Source organism: Aplysia californica, unplaced genomic scaffold, assembly GCF_000002075.1.
Source record: "Aplysia californica isolate F4 #8 unplaced genomic scaffold, AplCal3.0 scaffold00749, whole genome shotgun sequence".
Classification (NCBI taxonomy): domain Eukaryota; kingdom Metazoa; phylum Mollusca; class Gastropoda; order Aplysiida; family Aplysiidae; genus Aplysia; species Aplysia californica.
This window is the reverse complement of record NW_004798019.1, coordinates 362,328-373,839: the sequence shown is the minus strand read 5'-3', so window position 1 is coordinate 373,839 and position 11,512 is coordinate 362,328. Positions and strand designations below refer to the sequence as shown.

Below are 11,512 nucleotides of genomic sequence, written 5' to 3'. Positions count from 1 at the left end.
GGGGAGACATAAGTGTTAATTAAAACAAGAATGGACAAAACTCCTGAGATAATACTACAGACAGTAGTAGCTAGAGATTGCAAACAAGAGTGTTATCTTGCACTGACCCAAGATTCTGACTTTTGAAAGTTTTTGTCGCAAAGTCAAGGCTGTTGAAAAAAAATATTCCTTTTTGTTGAGACCAAAATTATTAGTTATTTCTTGTGTTCACTAAAATATCAGTTTCATTTTGTACGAACTCTTATTTTACCAACTGGAATTCAGTGCATTCAAAAATGATTAACAATACATCAGGAAAATGAAATAAGTAAAAGCCTGTGGTATCAGTTGCATATGCTTGAGAAATATTTAGTCTAAATTCCTTTTTTGAGGGAGGGGGGTAAGTGTTTTACGGCGCTCGCAACTGCATAAGGTCATATGAGCGCGCAGGACCCACCAAACATTTCCAGTTGGTAGGAAATTTTTTATTTTGCCCGAGTGGCAGCGGAAGCCTACTTTTATCGATTTTAGACCACTAAGGGATCTTTGATGTGCGCAACTTACACACGGGACCTCCGAGATTTTTTGCCCTTGACCAAGAAGGGTAAGTGTAGATCTTTCCAACCAGAAGATCAGGGGTGTGGCTGAAGGACAGCAGTAAGAAGGAGTCAAAGAGTAACAGTAGAAAGGCTGCAGAAAGAGTCAGGAGCCCAGAGGAGGGGGCAAAGGGGGCAGAAAGTGGAGACGAAAGCAGATGATAGAACATTGCTAGAGAGCAGGAAAGGAGGTGAAAGGAGTCAATTTTAGAGATGAAATTTTGTTCGGTTGCTGCCCGCAATCGAACACGGGACCTTTGAATGAGAGGCAAACACCTTAACCTCTAGGCTACGAGAGCCCCCTCTAAATTCCTATTCAAAATTGGCTGCTCAGGGCAAGACTCCATCATGCATCACTTTCCAAAATGGCTAACGGCAGACTCTTACTCTAAACAGTCAAAATGACGAAAAAAGCAGGAAAAGATGCATTATAATGTAGAAACAATTTTAAAAAGAATGAAACAGTTTTTCCTCTCTCTCTCCTGATGTTTTCTGGACTTACAACTGTTGGGACAGCTTGCCAATGATTAGCATAAAGTGAATCTGAACACATTGGGTATTCCTTTCACTACTCAAAGGCACATTATAATCATTCGTACATACATTACATGAACAATGAAATGATTTAAAAATCTATGCATTGCAACTTGATATAAAAGAAAAGTGAGGAAGAATTCAACACTTTCTGAATTAAAATGCAATTTTCTTTCTGCTGCATTTGGTATGTCATGTTTGCACTGTTTTGACAAACTGTAAAAATATTTTTTTAAGACACCAAACTAAACATTTCTCATTCTCATTAATTATTCCATTCTACATAAGATAATGCATTCTTGATCCCACACCAATAACAGCTACTGAAAAATTGGGGAATTCCTTTGAGAGAAAAGAAATTCAAATCTTTAAATATTAACTCTAGAGGCTAGCAAGCAGAGGCTTTTTGAGAAACAATATCACATGACTGGTACCAGAACAAACATAGGACTTGCATTAAAAGGCAAGAAGAAAACTTTATATTTTTCAAATCAACAATAGAAAAAAATTCTGCAAGACTCATTAAAAATCCTATCCCAAACATTTGTTTAAAATTCTACAGATAAATGGTAGTATGCAAATCATAAAAAATACCCCACAGCTGGTAAAAACTTAATAAAAATGTTCCATCTATCAAAGCTTCAATTAAAATAGGCAAATGTTTGACACACGCACGCACACACACACACAAACACACTCACATGCGCGCATGCGCACACACACGCACACACTAATACAAAAACATAAACGTAGACACAAAAGTTCTCAATTATCAGAAAGTCAGAAAAACTGACACCTATGTATACAAAATGTTCCCTGACAATTTTGTCTGTAACCGGTTAGGAAATAACACATCAACATACCAACAACACGTATGGAAGAAAACATCATTATTATGTTGGGAAAATTCATTTTCTCTGCCCTTCACAGCACTGATACCTGTTGAACAGAACGAAAAGAGAAAACAAAACATTTGTGCAAAAACACAGATGACATCATTGAGATATCATAAGGTATGATAAAAAAAAGAAGAATAAACACATGATTCACAACTGACAGATTTTTACATTTTAAAAAGGAATCTGCCAACTAACTGTAAAATTTGTCACGAAAATAAATAAGTGTGGAACACAATATGGCAAACATCAGCGTAAAATGCATCATTCCAGAGTCAAAAGAAACCTCTCAGCAAAGGATTAAACTCATATCCTGCCTGTACGTACACTGTTGTCAATAAGGAGATATAAGGGAACATCTCGAGGCAACACCACTTGGAAGAGTTAAGAGTAAAAGAGCTTGCAGAACAAAGTGTCTTGCGTATTCTGCAGAATGTCCAGCACGGGAAAAGTGACTGAAGCATCATCAGCACTGCGCCATTTATTCCTGGGAAGAAAAGAATGTGTTCCATTTATACTTTCAAAAGTACAGTCACAAAGATTTACAGGTTTTCATTGTGTTCGAGTAAAGAGAAATTATAGTTATTAAGAGCTGAGAAATAATAAGAGTGAGAGAGACGGACAGCAACAAATGAGGAAAGTAAATAACTAGGATCTACTAGAAGAGCTACCTGTGACGAGATAAGATAGCTAAGAAAAAGAATTGAGAAAAAAAATAGAGCTGAAATACCAAGAAGCATGTGGGTATAACACTTCCATTAACTCAATGAGAATATCTACGAGGTGAGAACTTTGATTTTAATTTCCATCTCCAACAGGAAAGAGCCACGTCAAAGGAACCCGAGATCAAGACTATCCCACTAGGGATTCAAACCTGGTCACCTGCATGGTAGGCCAGGAAGATACAAGCCGAGCTAACATTATGGTACCACAGACTGTCCCACATCAGTGGAGAAGGCAGATTTGAAGAACACAGAAAGGGGAAGGGACCACATAATACATAACATCTTTTAAATTATAGTAAATATTTTACATTTCCATTATCACAACAAGAACAATAAGGAGGCCAACTGCTTCCACTCCGTTTGTCCAGGCCAACCCAAGCTGCACATAGACATGCAAGGGGCATAACTTGCTTTGAAAAGATAACAATCATAGGATTACATGGTTACGTACCTGTATGTATATAAACGTGTGGCATCATGACGAAATGGCCCTTATCAAAATAATGAAATTGAAGAAACAGACACGTCTCCATTTTTATCTGGGTTTTTTCGAGGGGGGGGTTGGCCCAAAAACTTTAATGTCCATTAAAAAATATTTTCCTGTGTCGATTTTATTGGAGAGCATTGAGCTTGCAGTTTAAAAAACACAGCATTTGGAGTAGAAGGAGAGAGCATAAAATCTGTGGCCACACTAAATGTATGATTGCAACATATGGACTGCATTGTTAAAGACTCTGCCCTATGCCATTTTTAAAAGCGACACAGGACCCAGTGTTACACTGTGCAGTCAATATGAGCATTTGAACAGACTTTGAAAAAATGTTAGAGTCACAAACCTGAGGATAACATCAGGAATCATATCTTGGAGCTTTTTCTGCATTCTTTGAGCCTGAAAAAGAATATGGCAAACAAATAGATATTATCAGCATAATTGAAAACAATACCAAATACACATTAAAAGAAAAAAACGATATCATTTACGTCTGATTTCACAATTGTCAAGCTAAGTCAGAGATAACATAAAGTGTCCGATCTCAAGTGTCACACATTCAAAAAGACTACTCTTTTTTCTTTCATTTTACAGGAGCATTTCTCCCATATGTGAGGCAGCGTGGTGGAATCAGGCTCTCGTCAAATTTTGGGCATGTAGAGTTTTTGGCATCAGCTTAAAGCTTGTCCACCTGTCTTTATTTGGATGGAAAAAATATCCATTTATCTTGAATATGAGTTGAGATATTTGAAAATGAAAGAGGTGGGGGTCACTGTTTTCAGAGGTAAAATTAGTGAGAAAATGCCCGCCAAAGATTAGTTATTTCCTTAGCTTAAGAGTCCGTGGTAATTGAAAATTTACATTTTTTGTGCCTTTAATCAACGTTTTTCAGAAAAATAAGCACAGAAATCAGTTCTTTAATGGGCGTGAAAGGTGTTGAGCCAAAAAACAAAATAGATAAAAATTCACAAACCTGCGGAAAAATGAAAGTTTCTTCACTTCGATTATTTTGACGAGAGCCTGATTCCACCTCGCTGCCTCACATATACTTATACATAGATTATCATTTTGACCTGACGGGTTTTTTTTAAAGAACTTTTGCACAAAAAGTACATTTGGCCAAATTGGGAAAACAACAAAATTCTTATCCGACAACAAATATCAAATCTTTCAAACCTTAGTCTCAATTAGGCAAGCACAATTTAGAACATATAATTCCACAGCAACCAGCATGAATAGGATGCTTCAACTGAGAGACAGCAAAGCAGTGAAGAAGGCCCTGTCAATTCCAAAATACTACCAACTACACAATGGAAACTACAAGGGCATTTCTAAGGCTTTGTTATAATCATCAAGACAAAGTTGGATGATTTTCCCAAGTTCGTTTTCTTAAGTCCAGGGGTTCGATTCTTAGCATTGTCAGACATAATGCTAGGTCTTTAGAAAAACCCAAAGGGGTAAAATAGATTCACATGATTGAAAACGGCATTAAAACCCACACAATTATCAATTATGATACAAAGCTCTCTAGACTTTTTTCTACTGCCTACTCCTGCCAGACCTCTGGGGTAACAGACTGCAAGATCTTCATCTCATTATGTAGTTCATTTTTACATAAGAGCATTTTATTTACACAAAATGTAAAATCATCCTTTCCCTAACAGGCAGCCACATGCTGTTTTTGAAGGTGCACTTAGTATTTATACTGACTTAAGTGACTTCAGTTTTGGGTGATAATTAAATTTGAATTTTGTCCCAAAGGACCAACTGTTTTCAGGGATCTTAAACATGAAAAACTTCCACAAAGGACCTGCAATTTTATTTTTTCCTTTCCCAAGTAGAGTAAGTACTCAATCTTACCTACCTAAGGGTTAGGAAGTTTTGTAAACAAAAGAAAAAAAAAAACCAATGCTGGCGGAGATCAAAGCCCTGACCTCCAGGAAAACAGGGGAACACCATGCCTGTTGAGCTATAAGCCCACTTCTAGCCTTCTCAGTTCTATCAAAATTCAATTAACTATACAGCTAACCTCTTCTTGATGTGTAGATGTACTGGATTGTATTCTCCAAAACTGGTTCTCTTCCCATAACGCGTTTACCAGTTTACAGGGAAGTACAAAGAGATGTAATTAAGACTGTGAAGTTCTGTTTCATTAAATCATGTGAAATATACTATGGCCTTGTCTCTCTTGAATGAACTTTTTATCTTGACTATACAAATATTGATGGAATACCTCTCAGCAAACCAAGGGGTCTGAAGTGTCTTTAGGCCATTCCCAAAGGGGGGACATTAACCATGTTCTTATTCAAAGTAGAATTGTAATTGTAAATGGGCTGATATATCAATGTCACCCTCATAACGGTGCCTGAACTTCAACAGGGAACTGCTGCTTTTTCTTTACAATTCCTTACTATCGTCATTTTACCTCTACTTCTTTTGTATGTTTGTCACACTCTTGTGACCCGCTATTCCCGGGATGCCTTGATAGTCAAAGCAAACTTCGCGCTGTTGAAGCTAGAGAGGTGAGCAGAGTTAGTCTGATTCCTTGTAAGGACTTCTCCGTTGAAATCCACCCCTTGGTGCTCATATGACACTATGCAGTTGCGAGCACCGTAAAACCTCTACTAAAACTAAAAACTAAAACCAAGGGATAAAGCCCTCAAAGGTCTGCACCACATATTCTCCATCAATCAGTTCATCTCACACACCTCCATGGGACCAACAGCATCCAGCCGTACAGCAGCAGCAACAACATTTCTCACAACGCCAAACAGGAACGCTGTCAACGTTGTGTCAAGGTCAAAGCCAAGGGCGGAGAACAAAGCACCGTGCACAACTGGGACGTGGCAATGCGGTAGCTCCGACAAGGCTGATGTGACGCCAGGATCAAGGTCAGTGCACACAAAGCTGCATACCTCACGGAATGACTGTCCCTGTGAGAAGTACGGTGCAAATAATAATAGGCCTATATGCCTTGTGTTATGTACACTTTATATAAAACTTACCGCAATCTGTGTCACTGCAAACCATAATGCTCAAGAGATACAAAACAAAATAGATTAACGAGTGATATAACGTATGTACTATATCCATCATTGGTGTGTGAAGTCCTCACAGAAATAAATACAGGTTCAGCAAGAAGAAAATGTAAGTTTCAAAGAAGCCATTCAAACAAATTCACACTTGGAATATCAATCAGTACAGCCTGTAAAAAATACCTTTAGTTATTCAAATAACTCCCCTCTCCAGAAATACATTACATCCCATGTCATTTCTTCATGTACTATGTAGTGAGCATGTGGGTGATTTGAGGGCACCACTGGTAGATTTCATCTCTTCAAATATATTTTTGTGTTTGATCCATCTCTCCATGTTGCTTTGCCCCAACACTAAATGACCCTTACTATGTCGATGTGCTTCCTCTGGCTCAAACAACGATGAATTCATTGTAACAACACAAATCATTTACACTTAGGATAGAGTAGCAAAAGTTTCAACCTGCAATAAACTTAATACAACCTCAATGGATTGGAAATGTGCAAAAAAGATACTATGATAGCATTTGAGACCAAAATTCACTTCAAAGTGTCCAAACCCTGAAGTTCTTGTGACCTGATTCGGTTGAAAAAAAAATCCTCAGTGTGTTACTTTTTGAGACAACACTTAAAGATCATAATAGATTTTCCCTGAGAAAAAGTTGAGCCACAACAGCTGCGTGAATACATGCCAACAAGAATCACACAGGAGAACCAATTTAAATCATTTAGGAGGAGGGCTTCCGACCCAGCTTGTCACTGCCGATCCCGGCTGAGAAGGATACAACATCCCGGCAGAAAGACCAAGATACTTGCTCAAAATTCTCCTGACTTGGGAATCAAACCAGGGTCTCCAGCATGCGACCACAAAGCCCTGAACTGTTACACCACAAATGCCAGTAGAAATTCAGAAAGTACCTAAACTTTTACTAACTCACTTGACGAGTGCTAGCTCGACAGGCAATGTGGTTTGGGCTGGATGCCTGGCATAGTCTATCGAGGCTCTTTAAATCTTGGGTAACCAATCCTGCTTGATACGCTCCTTGCACAAATGGCACTCCAAAAGATCCTGAAAATACATCAGAGGAAAAAAGAAGTTCAGTGAAGTCTGCTTTAACCAAACACAGTTAAACTGCAACCCAATGACCCTCTGAAAGAAAAGCAAATTTCGTCTTAGACAGATGTATTATAGATGAATCAGGGAGATCTCATAACGGTAGGTTTCAGTCTTGGACAGGTTTTCATTAAGATAGGTTTGACTGTATTGACTTTTTACAACTTTAATTTAGGAAGCTCTTCAACATTCAGCAGCTTTCGGGGTTTTTACCCTCTCCTTAGTACCTTCTGTCCTAAAAAAAAAAAAAGCAAGGGTAGTAGATTTATACCTTCTATCCTAGAAAGAGCAAGGGTAGTAGATATATATGAGCAAGAATTTTAAAAAAGCACACCCATTACACCAGTTTCTCAGCTTCATGGACTACAGATGTCTTCCATCCCCATCAACACAATTTAGGTTATTTAGGACGCAGGCTGCTCCACTCCACCCATTAGGACCAAACCCGCGCTGAGTGGAGAACAGTGTACAAGCAGATGGGTCAAAGTTCTTAAAAGAATAGACCTTTCCCCACAGGAATTGAACTCATACCTAGTGCTTACACCATAGACACCCGACTTCCTGGTCTTTCACAAAACTAGAGGTTATCGAAGACTCAAAATAACCTATCATCAAAATCTACAAACAATAGAGGAATTGATAGGAAAATAGACCCACCTGCATTTTCCAGTGCACTTACAAAAGCTGACTGTAGAAAATTTTTATCTGTAAATACAAGAAATGAAGAAGAAAGTCAACAACAGTGCCAGTACAAGTAATTTGGGAAATTTAAAAACATTATACCAGGTTACCACAGGTAACTTCAATTCATTTAATCGGGATCTTTTCACATATACAAGCGTTTCTAAATTAAAAAGATAACATTGAACATCAGTCACTAATCATAGAGCAAATAGTTACAACTTTTTTCAGTTTGGGTATGTTTCATAAAATATGAGTGAACAGGAGTGTTCTAGTCAGGAGGAGATAAAAATTCTGACTCAGATCAAATTCACACCTCGGAAACTTTGAGGTGGCCATCAAATCAAAATCACAAATAATGAGTGAACAAATCACAGAAATTTACCAAAAGGACCAAAAAGTGGAAAAAAAAAAGAAAAAGAAAATCTACTGCATTTCTCAGTTCACAGAAAAGGGATTCAGACAAAATAAAGTCTCTCAATATAATTGACAATACATGTATGGTAAAAGAAATTCATAGAGTCCCCATTATGTGAAAAATCCCTGATCTAACAAACTATTGATTTGACAATTCATTACTGGATCGATAACAACGACAGTTCATTCAATGTAAAAGCCACTTCCAAACCTGTCCTTTGCTTGCCATTGCTTTGTAACAATGCTTCCAGTCCACAACTGTGCGAGAATCCACCAACAGGAAAAGCTGTTTGAAACAAAAAAGCCTTAAAATTTAGCAATATAAATGTTTCAGTAATAAGAAAGACTACAAACTTAAAAGTTTGCAAACAATGTTTAAAAACATTAAAGACATTCTGAAAGGGTGTCTCCAGCGACACACAGCAAAAATTCCACAACAGGATGGCATCATAACCATATCGTTTAATCTTTCCTTGCACCTCTTCTTAAAAAAAACAACTGAGAAAGTTGTTTGGGTTTTGCTTTGGCAGTGTTTGTAGGACACAAAAACAAAACAAAGCATTTTTCAGTCTCTTTCATGAGTATTATAACAATAGGCCAATCAAAAATAGGATGACACTGTATGTAAGTGTCCGTTTATGTATTGTTGGTGTGTGTGTGTCATGTTTCACTATCTATGGAGGTGCATGATCGTGTGCAGGTTTGCAGCACAGCCAAAATCTCCTGGTCACCTAAGGCTGGTAGTTTTTAAGTCTTGAACAGATCCAAAACTTCAATTACACAGACTCGATGACCATAAAACAGAACCCCCCCCCCCCCTGAAAATCAGGTGTTCATTATATTCTAATTTTAAGCTTGTAAAATCCTACGGTGCAAAAATCGCTACCTCTTTTTTCTAACACCTAAGACTCCTTTTTCTCCTCTTTTTTCAAACACATTACAAGGTAAATGAGGGTACAATATTCATCATATTTGTTGTTTACTTCTGCCACTTCAGCCTCCTATATCAGACATCAATGTCCTCTTCCATAATTCTCCACGACATGTTTGGAAGAAAAACACCTGTGACTTGTGAGACTGTGAGGACATTAACTGCTTGGATACTTAGAGTCCTGCACTAAGTCAGAAATTTGTAAGAGACTTGGTATCCCCATTCGACGTTTTCCAGTTTTCTAAAAATGAAGAGACTATTTCTCCGAACGCTCATGAAAATAAACTATCTAGATTCTACCTCTATTTCTCCGAATGGTTTCCGTTCTCGAGATTTTTTGGTCATTTGCAGGATTTAGGTGTCATCTTTTATTCTGCCATTCTGCGAGGACTGGGAAGAAGCATTTTTTGCATCTAATTCAATTTCTTGAGCTAGAGATTTTTTAAAGTCTGAATATTCAGATACTTCAATTGTGGTACTGCAAGAAAACAAGACTGCTCGACTTTGGCAGTAATTAACCTATTTTGCATTTAGTAACCCCTAAAGCAAAAAGGTAAAATCCTTCAAGATGTAAACTAAAAAAAAACCTTTCATGACCCCACACCCCCCCCCCCCCCCTTTCCCACCTGCTTGCCTTACATACACACACACACACGTATACACTCACCACACACTCATACGCGTACGTGCGGGCCACTCCATTCGCAAATAACAAACAAATCTCGAGAACGGACACCGTTCTGAGAAATAGACTTCAAGGTTTTTTTCGCGAGCATTCGGAGAAGGCCATACAGAGTCAGCCTTCTAAAAATATCAGCTCTAAGTCAGTAAGTGAGAGACGGGAGGGAAAGTAAAATTTAAGAATCTCTAGTAGGCTAGGTTTGTAATTTTCTAGAAAATAATTGATTTTCGACAGTTTTAGTGGCTTTATGAGTGATCTGCAGCAAACAATACTGCATTTTGACCCCCGAGGGCCCAGTGCATCTGTGTCCGGGAGTGAAAGTGTTCCCTTTCTCCCTCTACTAGATTCTAGATCCAGATCTAATGTACTTCTTGTTAGTGTCACTGACTGTTTTTAGTTAGTTGAATTAATTACTGCTGTTCTTTTGCCCAGTCGAGGCAGAATTTAAGTACGTTTGGTAGGCAGCAGCGTTTCAAGACTACACGTAGGCCTACTAATCAAATATTTGAGGAGGATTGACCCCTGACAGCTTTACGATAGCATCAGTCTTTTGACAATATCGAGCAATGTCTTACCGCTATCTGAGAGCTGCAACAATAACAACATCGCTTTGTCCTCCATGGTAAACTCGTATCACATGACACTAGATCACGTGACACTTGCGGCTCTCTTTCTCCTACTTTCGTTTTCTATTATTATTGATGGATCCATTATTGATTGTAATTTGTCGGGCGAAGACCAAGATCTGAAATCGTGTCTCTGTTCTTGCTTTTTTAAAATTTCAATAGATTTATTGCTGCTTTTGCCCATATCCTCGTCTTAAAGCCTCTTCACACTAGGCCTCACAATAAAAACATTTCGTAATTCATTGTGCTACTTTTCATTTCTACACACCCCCGCCACCTTCCCCAGAGACTCTTAAATATAGCCTTCCCTCCCTAGTTGTTTCCGCGACATAGCTTAAATGTTTGTTGGGGTTTTTTCCTGTTGTTTTGTTGATGTTGTTTTGGGTTGTTTGTTGTCTGTTGGGGGATGGGGGATTTGCTTAAAGCCTTTTGTTTCTTTAATTACTTTTTTAACGTTAACTTGCTTTAAAAGCAGGAAAAAATACTGCACAATAATATATTTTGTCAGTGAAATAAACCAAGTGAACTTATTATAGTGTGTAGGGGTTTGTGTAAGTGGTTATATTAGCAGGGTGTGTGAGAGAAAATGAGTTTGTGTGTTAGTGCATGCAATCATATACAAATGTATGTGTGTGTGTGTGCATAACAAGGGGAGGGTGTTGTAAGAGTGCGTTGTGTTTCTAAAAAAAAAATATTTTTTTTAAAAAGAAGTTGGGGTAGGAGAGTTTATCCTCCTCTTTTATTACTAAATCTTCTCTTCTCGAAACAAAAACACAGCATTGTCTTATTATTATTATATTATATAT

The 11,512-nt window shown here is 37.9% G+C and overlaps 1 protein-coding gene across 1 annotated transcript; it reads right to left on the bottom strand.

The window, feature by feature from the left end:
- Nucleotides 1-1,389: 1,389 nt before the first annotated feature.
- On the bottom strand, nt 1,390-11,071 carry LOC101859892 (urease accessory protein F). The gene is made up of 7 exons (XM_005109128.3): nt 10,656-11,071; nt 8,679-8,753; nt 8,027-8,074; nt 7,194-7,324; nt 5,929-6,153; nt 3,567-3,619; nt 1,390-2,492 (listed from the first exon to the last, which is right to left on the bottom strand). Exons 1-7 carry the CDS (start codon nt 10,699-10,701, stop codon nt 2,390-2,392), a joined length of 681 nt encoding a protein of 226 aa, XP_005109185.3. The 5' UTR covers nt 10,702-11,071; the 3' UTR covers nt 1,390-2,389.
- Nucleotides 11,072-11,512: the final 441 nt, after the last annotated feature.

Coding starts and splice junctions, on each gene's coding strand:
- LOC101859892 (XM_005109128.3), bottom strand. CDS start 10,701: ATGGAGGACAAAGCGATGTTGTTATTGTTGCAGCTCTCAGATAGCG. Junction 8,754..10,655: donor GTTGCAGCTCTCAGATAGCG/GTAAGACATTGC, acceptor TGTTTCAAACAG/CTTTTCCTGTTGGTGGATTC. Junction 7,325..8,026: donor AAGTGCACTGGAAAATGCAG/GTGGGTCTATTT, acceptor ATGTATTTTCAG/GATCTTTTGGAGTGCCATTT.